General features: G+C 34.7%; 1 protein-coding gene across 1 annotated transcript; it reads left to right on the top strand.

Moving 5' to 3' along the window:
- The first annotated feature begins 1820 nt into the window (after nt 1–1820).
- LOC127738818 (uncharacterized) lies at nt 1821–15049 on the top strand. The gene is made up of 9 exons (XM_052250219.1): nt 1821–2061; nt 2929–3046; nt 4987–5087; nt 5676–5817; nt 5904–5998; nt 6442–6547; nt 7221–7305; nt 13544–13748; nt 14686–15049. The coding sequence occupies exons 1-9, from the start codon at nt 1918–1920 to the stop codon at nt 14812–14814; spliced, it is 1125 nt and encodes a 374-aa protein (XP_052106179.1). The 5' UTR covers nt 1821–1917; the 3' UTR covers nt 14815–15049.
- Nucleotides 15050–19975: the final 4926 nt, after the last annotated feature.

The following is a 19975-nucleotide window of genomic DNA, read 5'->3' on the forward strand; positions in this document are numbered from 1 at the left end:
AAAAACCAGTTAAAATATGTCATTTATTTACAATTTGTTTTTTACTAAAAACGACATATTTTTTGGAATTGCCTCCGGGATAACAATTAGCATATTTATTATGGATGTATGACAACTGCTTAGATAAATTTGGGTGTTTGAAGACAGATGAAGCACGAGTCTTTATAGACCCATTAAGTTTTAATCGATTTTAATGCACACATATGCACGACATAACAAACAGCCTTAGAGTATCCACGTTTTTTCACGTTGTGTCCATTATTTGAAACAATCCTTGAATGAACCAATTCGTATTTTAAAGTTTTGTTTCCAGTCTTATAATTAAGGCTCACAAGATTTCGGTCTTTTTGGCTAGCATATTTCGTAGAGAAGTGTTGTAGACCGTTTTAAGGTCGCCATTTATAGTGTTGACAGCATATGGATTGTATATGAATGGGGAACATGCACATGTGCAATCAGGTCGATTAGACTCGAAATCGTCAATAATAAGATCCTGCAACACATATGTGTTGTGTTGTTGAACATTTTGATTGCAATAGGTGTGGTAAAGGCATATTAAGAGATGATTGGACCAGACTGAAACACTTAAGTACAAGCAATCTTGATGCACATTTATTCAAATGAGATGTATATAAACTTTATATCTGTAAAACTGTATATAAAATGTACATCAGTTGAGATGCATATAACCTATACATCTGTAAAAATGTATATAAACCGTTAATAAATCAATAATCAAGATCCATTTTGTTACATCTGGTGATCCGTTTGTTTGGCAATCGCCATGACAGTAAACAGGGTTTAAGAACATCCGTTGTTCGACCTGCTAGTCAAATGCGTTTTGTTAAAATATACTTTTTCACTTATTTGGTCTTTTGGAAAATGTTGTTTGTGCTGTATTTAGACCCCTCTACCAAGAAATTTGTTTTGCATGTACACGTATAAAAATTGCGGTTTTTATCCAATGCAATCATAGGTTTGAACGTTATTTTCAATTTAGACTTGTTTATAAACTGTTAATATATATTTTTACCAATGTACAGTATATTTGCATCTTTCCAGATGTACATATAATATAAATCTTAGCATGTGTACAGTCATATTATATGCATCTCAATAGATGTATAGTTTATATACATCTCAGTAAATGTACACTTTATATACATCTTAACAAATGTACAGTTAATATGCATCTTACTTCAAAATTGCGTGTACTAAAGTAGCTGTGTAAAGTCGGGAGATAATATTTTTAGATTTGAAAGATTTATGATGAAGGATATTGCCTTATGGCATCACGACTTTAATCCAAAGGAACGTTAAAGAAATAATAGTTTCTTCGTTTCATCTCTTCCAATTTTGAAGGAGGGTAGGACCTTTATCGGGACTCCGGGATTGGGTGTTTTTAAGCTCGGGATTTCGGGATCTGGGAATTCTTTTTTCGATTCTCGGGATGTCGGGATTTAATTTTTTTAAATTCGGACAAACCTCGGGATTCCATGTTTTTAAGCCCGGGATTTCGGGATCAAGACCCCTCCTACCCCCCCTCAATTTTAGAGCTTGACATATTTCATAGACATCCGCATATTATTGAAACCGTATGTTGACCCATATACATATGATTAATCTCTTGGTGTATTTTTGCTTTTTTAACTATCATTAGTATATTGGGTTCCTGTTTTATTGCCCATTAGCCAAAGACAATGTGTGTGCAAGTAACTGTCATGATGTTATATGCAACTCATCATTTACATAAATAGCAAAGATATCCCTTTTATAAGACAAAAATGGCTTTCCATACATCAGTGTATATGTTATCTGTTTTCTTCACGCTTACTCGCTCACGTAGACACATAGAATATAGATATAGAGGCACTTACCTGTCCTTATATAATCAAACACATCGGTAAATTTAGGACGATGTCAGACACAAAAGTGATATACTCTGGTTCTACTGATGAAGCATCTCCAGAATTGTTTAATATTCAGGCAAAGCCTCCGGCGCCAAAGGAAAGAAAGAAAGGACAGCTGCAAGATGAACTAATTCGGCAGTTTTTTGAGGAAGTAAGCAAACGTGTCTTTACTTATCTATGTTTTCCTTTATACCCTGAGCCTTTATATAAAATAAGGCTGCCTCTGAATTACAGATACCCGATATGAGACAAGCACATACAGAATGTCACGGGTTAACCATGGTTTTGAGCGCTCATCTTCTAACTTAACCTTTGACAGCGGTATAACAGCTCAACATGAAAACAAACTGTAAACATCAGTTGGAAACCCATGGTCTATAGTTGAAGCCAACACGAAGAAGATGTTTGAAACATATGATAGTTAATAACCTTTCTTTTGTTTGTCAATTTGTCAAATTTGATGACATTTTAGAAAAATATTAAAGTCTACTTGTTTAACTGAGTTTGCTTTTGAATATATCATGATAAATATTTTCCATTTTTTATCTTGGCATGATAATCTCAATAATTACTAGAATAGTTCTGTCTGCCTTTAAGCTTCCCAAACTTTCCCCTTGAGACAAATGAGATCATGGAGGATGGCTTTATAACACCGATATACTACTTGCATGCTTAATAATAGAAAACTGCTTTGCCATTCGTGAAATGTTCCCATGTGCAACATTGTAATTTTCCTTGAGATCTGCGCACAAGGAACACTAAATGGTATTTTTTATCATGTGTTCCCCATGGCAACCTTTCAATGTTGCCCAGAAGACCATTTTACTATATGGTAACTCTTGATATGTGTTCGCCAGGAGTGCATTTCACAAAATGGTAAAATAGTTATGTATTGTTACGCATTCAAATGCACTACTTGTCGGTTCCCAGGGGGATAGTTGATATAAGTTGCGCAATTTATATTTTTGTTGAAATTATTCCCCCTATTCATGCAATAATCTTTATTTTTATTATGTAGGGTTATCTGGTTGTTGATGAATTCTTCACGAGAGAAGAATTAGATGCATGTAGAGAAGATTTGAAACTTATGGTAGAAGAACTTGCACAGAAGCTGCACAACGCTGGAAAGATCAAAAGTATTTCAATTAATGAATTACACCACGTTATACTTTTTAGCCATAATTCTCTATCCTTAATTTTTTAGGCAATTTTCTCTATTCATTATTTTTTTATCAATTGTTGTTTATTTTGTACTGCCTTCATCAATGAGCAAAACTTGTACCACATATCAAGCTATAAAAAACCGACATGACAAATGTATAACAATTCAAACGAGAAAAACAACGACCTGATTTATATACAAAACAATAAACGAAAAACAAAAAAAAACGACAACCAATTGCAGGCTCCTGACTTGGGACAGGCACATTAAGAACGTGGGTGATGGAGTAAAACATGTTTACGGGAGCATAACATGCGACAGTTGTGTAACAACACAACAAAATAAACTACAAAATCAGTTGAAAAGATTGACTCATCAGATTGACATAAAGCACACAAAAACAACTAACAAATAGTACCGATCTGAGTGTACTCGCAGTGAATGAAAGCTAGTTCAAATCCAATAACAACTGATAAAAAAACATATATCCAAGACTAAAATATCAATCAGAACACTGGATGGATTAAATTTAAATATGTCATAAACAGTCAGAGAAAACCCTAATCTTGTGCGATGTCAAAATATAAGTATGGACAGAATGTGGTATCCTTTTGGTCATTTAACATTTAGTATTTATACATCCCTGACTTTCCTTTTTTGACTTTGAGCGTTAATATGATGAGATTAAATCCAGAGAAGCGGTACGGTAGCACTAAAATTAAGTGTTGTTATTTTCTTTATTTTGAAATATAGTGTATTTGTAAATGCTCTTTTGTTCCGACGTTGGAAAGTTCCGGGCGGAAAGAACTAACTAGCCGAAAAGTTCCGGAGGAACTTATTAACTAGTTACTTTGTTCTTCCTCTGGTTTAAAAGTTCCACCGGAACAAAGTGACTAGTTGAAAAGTTCCAACGGAACATATCAACAAGTTAGAAAGTTCCTTTTTGCCAAATTAGTCAAAACCGGAACTAACAAACTAGCACAAAAGTTCCAACGGAACTTAACAACCAGGCAGACAGTTCCATTTGGAGAATTGATGCAAAGTAAAAGCGCAACATATTATATTTGAACCTTTCAATGGGAAACCAAGATACTGATTACAAAAGTCAAAAGGAACTTATCAACTAGCCACAAAGTTCCTCTTTGGCAAATAAGTCAAAACCGGAACTAACAAACTAGCCCAAAAGTTCCAACGGAACTTATCAACCAGTCACAAAGTTCCATTTGGAGAATTGGTGCAAAGTAAAAGCGCAACATATTATCTTTGAACCTTTTCAAAGGGGAACAAAGATACTAGCCACAAAAGTCAAACGGAACTTATCAACTAGTCACAAAGTTCCTCTTTGTTAGGGTTAGGGTTAGGGTTAGGGTTAAGGTTAGGGTTAGGGTTAGGGTTAACTATTCAACTAGCTACATTGTTCCGGGACTTTTCAACTAGCTACTTTTTTCCGGAACTTTTCGACTGCACTCGGAATAAAACAACTAGTTGGAAAGTTCCATCGGAACGAAATAACTAGTTGAAAAGTTCCGCCGGAACAAAGTAACTGACGGAACATAGTGGCTGTTACATATCGATGCATCCTTTAGCGATTAAACCGAAATCCATTATCAGATATGTTAGTGGAAAACTCTATTAGCAGTTGGCAGAGTATGATAAATGAACCGAAAGGGAATATCATTGAGGAAAGAAAGACAAACATACAAAGATAAGCTAATACACCGAAACCTAAAGATTATTCAACACGAAGCCAGCCAAAAACCGGGACTGATCTCAGATGCTCCGGAAGGGTAGACAGTAGTGACACGCTTTGCGTTTCTTGATCATCCAGTGGTTAGGCGAATTCTGTGATAACTGACTTCAATTTAGATTTCATGGGCTACTTCTAACAAGCTTTTCTGAACTTGTCCATTTTAGAGTTATACAGGGACTATGGTTTATTTGAGAGACTTACGATGATCGAAAAAGAATTTCCTGGCGCAAATATTCTTTTACACAAATTGAAGAAAATGCCAAAGGTAAGCCATGTAGTTTGAAATTATATATTTAGTAATTTTACATGTGTCCTTTTACGACATTTTAATGTTTGCCAGTTGATACAAAAGAACGGTAATATTGATTATCTGTCTGAAATTAAACTTTCAGTCACACGCAACAATTAAATTATTAGTTGACTCGTAATTGAACTAAGTGCCCTGGCTTCATAATGAATAGTAACAACCAACCGGGCCTTCCCTCCTACAAAAACAAAACAAAAAACAAAGAACCCACCTTATTGCTGGAAAAGTTATTCGTATTATGTCTGTAAGTTTTTATGCTATCCAGTCATTAAAGTACCTCTATTCTCTATTTTGATTTTGAAATAGAACACAAAGATGATAGTCTGATGTACTTCCTCAGTCATATATATAAACAATTAAACCAGGATTCGGATTGCAGTTCTAAAAATTATGATAATTTAGTAAAGACTGAAATAATTTTTAAGAATGCATACTGTTTCGAAAAATTTATCATCAGGGGTAAACTGGTCATCTCTTTGTTGTCATCCAAATAATTATTAATATTATAGAGGTTTACTATATATTTTTCAAATATCATATTTTCAGTCTTTCTCTGATTTGTGGTCGAACGAGAAGATTCTAAATGTAATGGAACAGATACTCGGTCCAGATATAATGGGTCATCCGGTTTGGAACATTCGAACCAAAACTCCTCAAAATGAGGCTACAACTGTTCCTTGGCACCAAGGTAAAATAGGTCGCAATATTTTCCTTCTATAGAGAATTAAAATGCAGTATCATCTCATTTATTATAAAAATCGATGTATTTTTTAGATGTTGGTTATTTGAATAATGAGTCTTATAAAGTTCTGCAGCCGACCGCCTGGATACCGCTCCTAGATACAAACGAAGACAATGGGTGTTTACAGGTTTGTTTGCACTTTGAAATGTCTTTACGGTAATATTATGTGGACATTTTATCCCTTGTGTAATATTGACTCCTTGTACATGTAAAAGCATTTTATTTTCAAATTTTTTGTAGATAACGGAAAGAAAGTATTCCTCTCCAATTTAATATATCTGTATGTTAGTTTAATTGTTTGTCTATAGGAGTCCTTCAAATTCAATACTGATCAAATTGTTATCGAAATTAGTTGCAGTATCTTTCTAAAAATTGAGAATTGAAAACATGTTTACTACTTGTATTCGAATGATAGTTTACTATCTCCATTTTTTTCTTAAATGGCATGATCACTATCCTATTATGTGTGCAAACAGTTTGAATATAACCATCAGAGGTATTTATATTTTGGCTTGTTGTTTTTAAGTATATCGCCTTTAACTTAGTTTAAATTCAGTTCCTCTTTCCTAGCTGGCAAGACGTGGCCATAAGACAGGAAAAGTAGCGGATCACCAGTGTTGCTATGGAGGTACATGGTATGTTATGTTAGAGGAAGAAGAAATGAAAAGAAAGTTAGGTAAATAAAACTGTAACTCTCCAGCAGGGTCATTGAGAAAGGTCATGTGGAGTTTATTACTGAATCAATTATTCGCTCAAATAAGAGTATGAAATGTTCTCAACGTTAAGCTATATTCTAAAAATCATTGTCCATATATTGTGTATTAGTAAGTTTTATGAAAACTTTGAATAGTGATGTTCATGGAGGAAATGATGATTAAAACTGTCAAAATCCTGACTTGGTACAAGCACTTTCGAATAAAAATCGTGGGTTGAACCATATTTTACAATGCGCCAAACACCCTCCGCTTGTGTGACAGTCATTTCAGTTACAAGGAATCGTGTATCTTTATGTCCGTCTGTCTGTCTGTCTGCACGGCAAAATGCATATTTTAAGTTGAGTCTAATTTAGTTGGAAAAAATTATCGGTGTCGTTATGCCATTAAAATATTTAACTTTACTACATTAAGAGTGATTGTTGTCATTAAACTATGAATTCACTATTTCGTTTTAGTCATTTTGCATATTAATTGTTTATATTATAGCTTAATTTTTAAAAGTTGATAGGACTTTTAAGCATTTGAAAGGCTGAAAATCCAACGAGACTTATTTCTACCGAGAACGTAGGTTGAAGTCTTTATGTAGCAAGATAATGGAATATTTTCTAACAGTGATGTTTTTTTTAAATTCAGAAATTGATTTAGATAATGACTTGAAGATATGCCCTATTCCTTATGGAGGTATGCTGTTGTTTAACAATCTTGTTCCTCATAGAAGGCAAGTGAATATAGTTTATGAAATACGTCATTTTGAACCAAAATTAAACATAGATACATATAGATTCTACCACATAGCCCGTTGATTACGATATCGTCAAATTTTCAAACTTTAAAATACGAGGCTTACGAGGGTAAACCATGCATTTCAAAATTTAACTACCTATGTTCTAAGTCCGTTTAATAAAGTGGTAGAATATGTTTCTCTATTGATCGATCAAAGGAAAATCTCGATAGCAATGTTCCGAATGGATATGGCAGGAAGTAGCATTTAATCAACGTGTGGTTTATCAAAATTATTGGTAAGAACCACAGGCACTTGTATCTAAATAAAATACATATATACTGTAATAAAGTAAATTAGTATTTTTTTAAGCGACAAGTGCCTGTGATTCTTAGTTGTCTCTGAAAAAAATGACCTATATACTTTAATATAATATTATATTAAGGTATATTAGGATTTTTGTTTTCAGAGACAAATGCCTGTGGTAAGAACCTGTATAATGATGCACACGGAAAAAGGATATGAAAGTAATGACCGAAAGGATATGAATTTTAATTACCGTTCCAAGTTACCATTGTCGGTTTGCTGGGATTTGTAGCCAGGGAAGATTCTTGATTTTCTGACCATATATATCTTGGTTAAATTTACAATGTTTTCGAAAGAAAAACCTAAAAACGATCCTGTCTTATTTTTAGGCATAATTTATTAGGATAAAAAACTCTAGTAATATAATTACATTGTTAACTATTACAGTTGCCTTAATTATTTCTTTATTGATTGATTGATTGACTTGTGCATGCTGAACGTCACGTGGCTTACATGGGACAGGTATGGGGTATACATGAATGAGACGGCAACCAAATACATGCATAATATTCCAAACGATTTTTGAGTCATATTTACCGCACAAAATTATAAATAGCGTTTATGAAGAAAAAGAAATGTGGGATAAACGTCAGCGAGACAACAACTCGGCGACTAATTAAACAATAGTCATCTAGAGGTCAACAATAGGTAAAGACTGTATATAGTTTAGGGGTTCTATTTAGATTATTTAGGTATTTTTTTCCTTCAGCACCTTTTCTGCACTTCGATCCCTCAACTTTTGTTGTGTCCCATGTGTCGTTTGGCACTTAAACCGGTATCATACGTTTAAAAGTCTGGTGTTTTATTTGTTTTGCGTCGTTTTAAACCTTTTCGAATCCATCCAATTAGCCAGGATGAAAAACAACACACACATACGCACGAATAACAAACATATATGGAGATGTGGTATGATTTCCGATAAGTCAACTATCCACTCATGAAAGATCGAAGAACAACTCCAGATCACCATACAGTCTTCATCAATGAGCAAAGCAAATACCGTATAGTAAGCAATAAAAAGCCCCGGTCTTATTCATGTAAAAAACTAACACGTGAATATGCTAAACATACCGTACAGTTTGACACCTGTTTTACATCAAAATAAATTCCTGTTCAATACTTTTATACAGGACACTACATTCGAGTATGTTATATTTGTATCATTTGAACCAATCATTGATTCAAAAGACTTGCATATTATATATGACTTAACTTTAAAAAGTCTCCTTAAAATCCGAATTTCCTGATTCTAAAAATAGTTTATGTTACTGAAAGCAGACGACCAACGCGCGCGCAAAACAAAAATGTTACTTTGTCCAATTTTAACAGCTGTTGACATAAAAAAAGTTACAAACCTACATAAATTAATTGATTGGTTGTTGCTTATTTAACGTTCAGCGGCAAACATTTCATGCATGTTCAGGACGAGAATAAATTAACAATAAATACAATAGGTAGGTCCTGTAAAAGAGGCCTGTCCGTGATGAAGGTCCGGGAATTTTTGATTGCCACTTGAAAACGAGGGATAGAAATTTTGCCTCGCAACAGGCCATTTACGGACCCCTCAAATAGTTGTTACAAGGGTCCTTAACGTTTAAAGAGCGTGGCACTCTCTTCACGAGGCATCGGATTTAACGTCCCCATTCTGACCGGACGTGGTTGCGAACTTTTACATCCCGTACAGCCAAACGGACGCCCCACTTCGGCTAGGGTTTTACTGCCGGTAGTAAGAAGACCAAAGCGATCACATTTCTATTCACCAGTCACCCTTTGGGGGACATAAGTTAATCAAATGATGACAAATCGTTTTTGTTTTAATCAAATAGTACAACGTGTTATCTGATAATGATAAATCTGGTAACCTATTAAAAGTTATAAAAACATATATTAACATACAGGAAAATAGGTTGAATAATTTTAACTAACATAAATAATAACAGAGATGTGGAGTATACATTATTGACAAAGCAATCCAAAATCACAAGAAAGCTCAACAGACATCCAGAGTTCTAAACGGAGTTTTCAGACAGGTGTCCATATTTCCATCTTTGAATAGACTTGAGTATAGAAAAGCTTTATTAACATGCAACAGAGACTATCAAAAATGATCCGCCATTAACAGAGACTTATTTTAAAAGAAAAAAAAACCACTAATATATAACTAAAGATAAGTACTGGCATGAACTTGTGGCAGGGATTTTAAATATTTCAGTACTTGACGGTCCCCCTTTTTACCTCTGTTCAGTGGAGTAACAAAAATACATTTCAAAATTCCCCTAGAAATATCAATTACTGTATAACATAAGTCGAACCGGCAGACAACAAAACACATGATATGTATGAGTATTTTAGATGGGTACTCTTTTTGTTGTGACTTTTACTTAAAAATAAACTTTTTATAGTTCGATCTTATGTTGTACTGTTACACCACTGTCCCAGGTTAGGGGGAGGGTTAGGATCCCGCTAACATGTTTAACCCCGCCACAATCTGTATGTATGTGCCTGTCCCAAGTCAGGAGCCTGTAATTCAGTGGTTGTCGTTTGATTATGTATTACAAATTTGTTTTTCGTTCATTTTTTAGGCAGTTAAGCTGCCTTATGCTACCACCCTAGATTTGTGTTCTTCCCACTGAATGGTGTAAAAAGTGCTATTGTTATTATCTAGCTGGGTAATATGTTATTAATAACTAATTGGGCACTTTTTTCATACTTTCAATTCTGGAATACAAAAAATATGACCAGAAAAACCTTAAATGATCGTCGAACCACCCAAAATTTTTGAAGTTGCACATAGGAAGTAGTGCTCAATAGAAATCCGTACGTAGTTTATTATCCCATGTGCTTTTGGCTAAGATGACAAAGAACAATTGTATGAAATATTTCATCGCCGAAAATCTCTAATTGCAAGTCGTTTACATTTCCCAAATGGCAAACGGCGCAGCAATATTGTTCATGTACACCAAATCTCTATGATAGAGGAAATAAAGTTATACATAGTAGTCTAAGTTGGCGGTAATTTTAACTTACACGAAACGTAAGCTAGTAAGTATTCTGATGTTATAAAGTAAGTTTTGTTTATCATGATCTTCTTTTCGTTTAAGAAGACTGTGATTAATCAATTAATTTCAATTAAATGTATGCACATTTAAATTCCTTTCTTTTATTAATTATTCCGACTGAACTTGCCAATAAAGTTGTTGTTGTTTTATGAATGACAAAGATGAAAATCGACGTTGATCGGATGTTTTATAAAATGTGGACAACTCGTCCCAGAGACAACTCGGACCGCTTGTCAGATTTACTTAGGGTTTCATAAAATGTTAGACTAACATGTCTAGCGGAGCCATCAATCTTTCGTTTGTGCCTTGGGGTCTATTTAGGGGTATTTTGAGGGGCCTTAAGAAGGGAGGAGTTTACTATAGAACCCTATGGGATTTTATTTTTTTTCAATTTTCAAATGACTATTACTTGAAAATAGTAAGTGATAGACGCACACGGTCTTCAGTAATAATAACAGGACAATAGAACAAATCAAATAAAATATAGGGTGAGTCCCTGGGGGTCATCCCACCCCCTTCAATTCGAAAATGTGCTTTTATCTTGTAAACGGTCGCGATCCCCATTCCTAAACCATATATATACTTGTGTTGGGACAATAAAACAAATCAAATGAAAATTTGGGGGAATCCCCAGCGTCACCCCATCCCCTTATGTTTGAGAACTTGTAAAACGGTCGAGATCCCCACCCTACTGCATATATATTCTTGTATGGAACAGTAAAACAAATCAAATGAAAGATAGGGGAGTCCACAGGGGTCACCCCCTTGTTTTTTGAAAACTTGTAAACGGTCGAGATCCCCACCCCTAAACAGTATATATTCATGTATGGGACAAGATAACAAATCAAATGAAATATAAAGAGAGTCCCTGTGGTCACCCCCACCCCCTTCTTTTTGAAAACTTGTAAACGGTTGAAATCCCCACCCGTAAACCATATATATTCATTTATGGGACAAGATAACAAATCAAATGAAATATAGGGGAGTTCCTGGGGTCACCCCACCCCCTTATTTTTGAAAACTTGTAAACGGTCGAGATCCCCACCCTTAAACTATATATATTCATTTATGGGACAATAAAACAAATCAAATGAATTATAGGGGGAGTCCACGGGGGTCACCCCACCCCCCCCTTATTTTTGCAAACTTGTAAACGGTTGAGATCCCCACCCCGAAACCATATATATTCTTGTATGGGACAATAAAACAAATCGAATGAAATACAGGGTAAGTCCCCTGGGGATCACTCCCCCCCCCTTTTTGAGAACTTGTAAACGGTGAGATACCCAACCCTAAACCATATTTATTCCTGTTCGTCATTTCAAGAAGATTTGAATGATATACAGGGTCAATCTCCTAGGGGTCACATATGCATATCACTTTACTAGACCTAACCAATTTGTACTGGACTTTGCCCAATGTCAGGCGACCATGGGAATGAAGAATTATGGGAGCTCTGTTTGGAAGACTTCGTAACATCATCCTATTACAATTATTTCTTGTTTCTTATAAAATTTAACTGATGCAAAAATAAGTCTAGGTTAATTGAATTTACTTTACTTAATTTTTTAATTATTTCTGGGCCTATGAAAATTTTTATTTATGGCTCATTTTAAAGAAAACATATAAATCTTTCAAGCAGTGTAAAGCCCAAGAATGTTTGACCAACTGTTTTATAATCACCTGTCATTTTACTCCAAACTTGGGATGGAGTGACATCATGGACTTGGTGAAGGTAAGGATCATTTACATTTACTATGGGCAGGTCAATCAGACCTCACCTTTGATCCCTGTAGTAGTAAACCTTTGGCTGATTTGTGTCTCAAAACTTTTGTACTGTAGAACCCAAACGCAGTGTTACTGCCAGGGAAGCAAGTCCATTCATACTATTACAAACTCGTACTACGTCAACTTGTACCACTAAAAGTCAATTGGTACCAACGTTAACTACCAACTAGAACAACTGCAATCATTGCGAACTTGTACCATTGCAAACTCATCATTAAAAATATACATTGATATATGCATTGCTTTTGAGAACCTTGATAAAATATTAATTAATTTGCCTTAATAATCAATTCATTAAATAAACATACATGTACAATATACGAATGTTTAATGTTTGTTCTTTCAAATCTTAAAAAAAAAATGAAGCAACACTGCCACAGTTTTCATAATTATTTTTGCTTTGGTTTTTGGTTAACTGCCTATAGCGCTTACAGTGCTTTGATTGTACATAAATTAGGCCGTTATTTTTCTCGTTTGAATTGTTTTACATTGTCATATTGGGGCCTTTTATAGCTGACTGTTTGGTATGGGCTTAACTCATTGTTGAAGGCCGTACGGTGACCTATAGTTGTTAATTTCTGTGTCATTTGGTCTCTTGTGGAGAGTTGTCTCATTGGCAATCATACCACATCTTCTTTTTTATATGTCACTTATTAACGAAAACAAACTTAGACAGTTTGAAATCCAAAGCCAAACATTCAAAATACTGTAAGTAAAAAAAATATTCGTCTACTTTTTAAATCACAGTCTTGAAAGCTAAATTTATACAAATTGAGATAATGAAGTTAGAGTACAGGCACTTGTTTCAATCCATGGGAAGGTCGACTATCCATATATAATAGAAGACACATGGATAGAAACAAGTGCCTGTGAGTTAGAGGTTATACATTTTAATCCAAGGTCAAAAGAAAACTAAAGTTTTTAATGCCGACTTAAAAATGATAATGTTCGTATGATGCTATTTATGGTAACAGTAACATGCATTTTTACTAACCTCATGTGTATCCTCTTTGCATCAACAGCCTTCCAAATATGTCCAAAAAAATCAGATGGAGTCTTGACCTTCGATGGCAACGACCTTCGGAGCCAGTTGGCTTTTATGGTCTGAAAGACGGTATTCTGATGAGAACATCGAAAGATCCCAATTATAAAATTGACTGGGAATCATTTAACAAAGTCGACAGACACCAAGCACAGAAGAAATCGATTGAAGAAAATGAAAATGCTGTAAGACTTACTTTAAATATTTCAATAAGACGTTGGTGTCGTTTTTTTTTCGAATTCCAATCCTAGACCCCCTTTTAAACTCAATCATGAGGTAGTATGGTTTGTAAACTTCCCATATAATTGTTTAAATCAGAGGGTCAAAACCAGAGAGCTGATGAAACGTTGCAGATGTTCATAAAAAATGAACGGATACTCAGTGATATAAGGATGTTGAAACATCCATGTTTACATTCACATGAAGTTGCAGTACTATTAATAAGCAAACATTGAACAAAAATTTGGTATCAAATAAATTCTGCGGATATCGGACCTAATTCTTTCACAAACATTCTTAACAGTTTGGCATAGACCAATACGAAAAGTATAGTTAAGATTTGCTTCTTCTATTTTGGAACCATTAAGGGTAGAATGCTAGTCCCCGATGTTATCATCATATTCTAGTCCTTAATTCTACTCTGCTATTTTTTTTTATAATAAACATTTACAGTTCGTTCACAGATTGTCTCCCTTTTCTCTTCTTCGTGCCAGAATTACATGTCAGGTTTTGACTGTTCTGTTTATGTTCCTTTTGAAATGAGTGACCAATATTTCATGTTTTATCAACTCTTAAAATCATTTAGTCAAGTAAAGTCAATTCGGTAAATTAACTTAAAGGGAAAGTTCGCGATTTTTTACTTATTGTCTTATTATAGAAATAAGAAGATGTGGTATGAGTGCCAATGAGACAACTCTCCATATCCTCCATCCAAGTCACAATGTGTAAAAAGTAAACAATTATAGGTCAAAGTACGGCCTTCAACACGGTATGTTCACCATAACATAAAAAAACATATTCACGAAGTTTTATCTAGATATGAACACTAATAAAGAAGAACATTGCATATTATTAATTTTATTTATTGGAATTTCCTTGTGAATATATTATATGAATTTTCAGACCGAAGATGAATTTGACACAACAATACAAGGTCCATGGATGAAGAAATGGGAAATAGTTCATGTCAACAGGCACATATTAGAACATAGAAAGAAAGAAGGAAACCCGGAAACGTGGACAAAAGCATAGGATACATATGTGCTACTGTGGGCTGTATTTACTATTTACTCAAACTCCGAAACAATGATTACGTCGTCTCTACTACGTCAGTTTGCAAGTGACACCGCCATTATTTCGCTGTGTAGTGCTTACTTTGACTTCGAACATGTTGAGAGATATTTTTTTAAGTTTCCTTGCTACAAAACATGTCGTTAACTCATATCAATAATCAAGAAAATAAAGATAATACTAAAGTTTACAGCTATGATGAGTTGCCTTCTATTGACACGGAACTAACAGTTTATCCATCATTCAATCGTTTCACGATGTTTCAACCTATTGCTTATGCGATACTTTGAAATTCTAATCTGTATAAGTAGCTGTATCTATCATCCAAAACGATTTGCTTGTACATGACTTAAAGTTTGTAAGCAACATAAAGGACCAAAGCCCAATGCGATCATGATTTTCAGGAGGAAAAGGGAGGGGGATTAGGATTTAGAAAATGAACATCCACGCCTGGTCAGACCTGAAAATCTGAAAATGAATTACCACGCATGAGACAGGATGTAAACAAAATGCAGAAAACAGTTGTGTATAAAAGTGAAAATAAATTTTCGCACGACCAAAAATAAGCATGTCATTCAACAGTTGAAAACGAAAAGTCAATTCCCCAATATCCACCTGTCCCGACCTTACACAAAGAAAATCCACCTGTCTCGCCCTTACACAAAGAAAATCAAATGGTCGTCCACTTACACAATGTTAAGTCTTTAGCTTATTATGTTTTGATTTGATTTTACAGTCTTTTTTATCAGGAGAATAATATGTCTGTATTCTATACGACACTGTTCTGGAATGTTATACGCATGTATATAATAGGCATTGCAGTTTTATCTACGTCGCCAGTGGCGAGAACCGGTCTCAGTAACCGCTACAGTCCGTCCGTTTGTCCGTCCATCCGAAACAAAGAATTCCTAGTTTGTGTCATTTTGTTTGATATATGTTGAACTATAGTAATTTCTACCATTATATGATGAAGATGGCCCCTAGCTTGTGCCATCCATAACTCCCAACAGTTTACATTCAATATTTTCAAATCAAGCATTTGGGGGCCTGAATACTAGTATCTCCATTTTCGTGATTAAAGCAATATTCAAATACTTACCAAAAAGTTAAACAAACAAATCTTGTGATATTTAGTTATTGCCATCTTCAGTGCTATGAAGATAAAACCCTTTTATTGTCTGATACTTTCTGAACTACCTTAGGATCTTCCATATTCATGTATTCGACATTAAAATTGAGAATGGAAACGGGGAATGCGTCAAAGAGGCAACAACCCGACCAAGAGCAGAAAACAACCAAAGGCCACCAATGGGTCTTCAACACAACGAGAAAATCCCTCACCCGGAGGGGGGCTTTAGCTCACAATTTATATTATTAAGTGTAATATGTATTTATTCGATTTCATATTTTTTTGTCTGGAGCGTACTATTTATTGTAGTTTATGTCCTAAGGATCGTACAAGAAAGTTCACCAATGACACACTTTACGAACACATTGCATTACGTTTCTCTCGTGTTTTCTGTACAAGAAACATTGAACATAGTCATACTTTTCTCAGACTTACACGAAACACGTTGGAGGTATGCTGATCGACATTTTAGTCCGAGAGAACATGGTTTGTTAAATAGTTAAAACCAGGCTTTGAACTGGCTTTCAGGAATTGGGAGTACTCTTATATATGTATCTTGTGTTTTTGTTATTTGTTTACATGCTAATCTGATGAATCGGTACCTTTCCATATGGTTTTTACAGTGTTCTTTTGTTGTGTTGTGTTGCATCACAACTTTACATGTCAGTGGAGGGTTGAGTGCTCATGAACATGTAAAACCCAGCCGCATTTTGGTATGTGTCTAACCCAAGACAGGAATATTTTTGTTTAGCAACTTTCTTGCACATAAATGGAAGAGTGTCTTATTCTAGACGGATGAGAATCTCATTCATTCGAAGAAGCAGTTTTAAAAATAAAATTTCCGTACGTTTCGGCCTTCTTCATTGGAAGATGTGTATTAAAGCCAGACCCCCACAGTCACTTCGGACTAATTCAAAGTGTCCAGTCGTCGTAGTGCAGAAAACGATCACTCGCACATGCAAATTCAAAGAGGCAGTACTCGCAGAAGCATATTTGTTTTATATTCTTGAGTAGACGCTTGTTCTACTGTATGGTGTATTTGGATGTCATATATATAAATAAGAAGATGTGGTATGAGTGCTAATGAGACAACTATCCATCCAAGTCACAATGTATAAAAAGTTAACAATTATAGGTCAAAGCACTGCCTTCAACACGGAGCCTTGGCTCACACCGAACAGCAAGCTATAAAGGGCCCCAAAATGACTAGTGTAAAACAATTCAAACAGGAAAACCAACGGTCTAATCTATATAAAAAACGAGAAACGAGAAACACCTATGAACCACACCAACAAACGTCAACCACTGAACAACAGGCTCCTGACTTAGGACAGGTGCATACAAAGCAGCATGTATTTCATACTATTCACAGTTTTCTACCTTTGAACCTCTTAGGGTCCTGGCCCCAGCGTCATAAAACTTATATTTTCTGAGAAAAAAAATATTCTCAGTATGAAATATATTACTCGGCTTAGAATGATAATTTTTTTCTCTTCCATAGAACAATATTTTCAGCGATGTAAGCGGTATACGGATGTGTGAAAACTAGAAAAGTGTACCAAACTTCGCGAAAATGCATGTGAGATTTGATGATTGTTGTCAAAAGTCGTCTGCTAAAATAATGTTTGCTATCAGTATAGTGACGTTCGTCAATGCAAATTCTAACAAAAACACTATTAACAGTTGTAATTTTCTATCAAATTGCCTTCAATAGCAACATCTAACCATTTTTTTATATACTGAGGTATGGTTTTGGCAATACTCAAAATTTAAGAATATTCTTAATATGGTGGTGTGTTTTGCTGAGAATATAAAAATTGAGAAAATTCTCAGGCTGAGCCAAAAAAAAAAAATACTCAGAAAGTTTTATGGCGCTTGGGCCTGAATATCCTACTTCAAATATCCGAAATAGATAGAATCCATAAAGCGTTGCCTGAAGTCGTCTGGAAATTTGTCGCTTATGAGTTTGATGTGATGAACAATTGGGATAAGATGTCTATCCCGAAATGCTGTTCCACAGTTTCCGCTACTGCATTTCCCCTATCCTGTTGCTATGCAGGTGTTTGCGGGTGATCTTAATTTCGTTCTTATGACCGGCTCTACAAAACAGACTATTAAATGCTTCGTCTGTCTTTTCTCCAGAAAAGATGAAGTCAGTGTTTTCTAGCTTGATCATCATCATCAGCTTTCATAAGATCACAAATATTTTTTTTTCTTTTCTTTATTGATTTTTTTTTTTTTGGCCTGCAATAGGAGGCAATTGCCTACATGCCTCTACAGAATGTACGGCCCTGGATAGTTGTAATGAGTAATCACATTATTAAAATAAGTAGATATGTTTGGAAAAGAAAAACAAAACCTAGGAATTTTCAGTGTACTTCTATCTCGTAAATATATTTGTTTTTCTTTGAAACCGAGATTCAAAGTAAAATTTATGCATATTAATTATCCTATTTATGAAAAGAGGTAGGGCCAATTTCCCCTGAAATTTTTTTCACAGAAGGACCAATTTCAAAAAGTGCTGAAAGAATAAAATTTACGATAAAAACAAGAAATAAAAATGTTTTTTGGTCAATATCTCGATTTTTATGTATTATGTTATGTCTGGAAAATAGTTAATTTAACCTCCAAAAAAGGATGAAAGTCAAATAAGCGGAATTTACCGTGTTTTTAGGTTGGAAAACAGGGAATCCCCCTAGAAGGACACTTCAAACCAAAACAAAGTTATGTTTTTTGTTGTTGTTGTAATTTTTACAACTTTTCCCCTCAAAAATGAAATTGGTTTAGTGTGTCCTTAATACCTAAAATACAACTTTTTTAATAAAAAGTGGAACATCACTAAATTTCACCTATATAGCTGCTTAATATCAATTAAGTTTTCAAGAGTCGCCATGGCTCCATCGGTAGCGCTTAAAACTGTAAATAATGGATTGTTTTTAAGATGGGGTTCAAATCTCACGCTAATTTTTCTCATTTTTTATGTTGAAATATTAAAATGTTATGTTTCTATCACATTTTTTCGGATGTTTGTTTAATTCAAAGAGTCACACTGAAGTAGGTGCTTGTACATAACCAATAACACGAGAATTGATTAAAGCAATGAAGCCCAAATGTTTGTGTTATACACATAACGAAAAAAGGCCATAGCAGAAAATTTAAAGCAACAAAAATATTTTTTCTAAATCTTGATCAAGAACGTTTTAGAAAATGGTATGATATGTAACAAATGCAGACAGTAATGTTATCGCCAATCAACCAACTGTGTAGATACTAGTACTGGCATTGTTACATTGCACCACCGTCCTACACCGGAATCTAAGTCTATGAAAATGAAACAACACCACAGAAAATTACACTACCAATCGTGACTGTAGGTAAAACATCAAGAAAGTGTTGAATCTGTATCACAACATAGGGTCGATCCATTTGGTACAATGCCATGCAGAAAAGACCAGATTACATGTGTTTGTTACGCAAGCCGTTCTAGTACCAACTGGTGTAAGCTGTTGTCCGGTTCATATAGACGGTAAACCTTAAAAGCCGGAACAGTGTATAGATATAGATTCATCTAGATTGAGGAAAACAACATCCCAGTTACATTTGTAAATGCGTCCGATATTTTTTGGCTTCTTGGCATTAAAACAGAGACCGATCTTGAATCAGAATTAGCTGATTTATATCAGATAATTAGATTATTGAATGTTTCTTGTATTTATATTTAACCCCCTTTTTTAGGCGCCACTTAGGGGCATTCAGTTTTTCGGTCTGTGCGTCCGTTTGTTCGTTTGTCCGTCCGTCTGTCCCTTCGTTCGTCCGTCTGTCCCGTTTCAGGTTAAAGTTTTTGGTCAAGGTAGTTTTTGATGAAGTGGAAGTCCAACCAACTTGAAACTTAGTACACATGATCCCTATGATATGATCTTTCTCATTTTAATGCTAAATTACAGTTTTAACCCCAATTTCACGGTTCGCTGAACATAGAAAATGATAGTACGA

Source organism: Mytilus californianus, unplaced genomic scaffold (assembly GCF_021869535.1).
Source record: "Mytilus californianus isolate M0D057914Y unplaced genomic scaffold, xbMytCali1.0.p SCAF_4, whole genome shotgun sequence".
Lineage (NCBI taxonomy): Eukaryota > Metazoa > Mollusca > Bivalvia > Mytilida > Mytilidae > Mytilus > Mytilus californianus.

What these genes read in the sequence shown, in the direction of transcription:
- LOC127738818 (XM_052250219.1), top strand. Translation starts at nt 1,918, where the DNA reads ATGTCAGACACAAAAGTGATATACTCTGGTTCTACTGATGAAGCATCT. An exon ending in CAACGCTGGAAAGATCAAAA is followed by an intron (nt 3,047 to 4,986) that starts GTATTTCAATTA and finishes TGTCCATTTTAG; the next exon opens with AGTTATACAGGGACTATGGT. An exon ending in AACTGTTCCTTGGCACCAAG is followed by an intron (nt 5,818 to 5,903) that starts GTAAAATAGGTC and finishes TGTATTTTTTAG; the next exon opens with ATGTTGGTTATTTGAATAAT.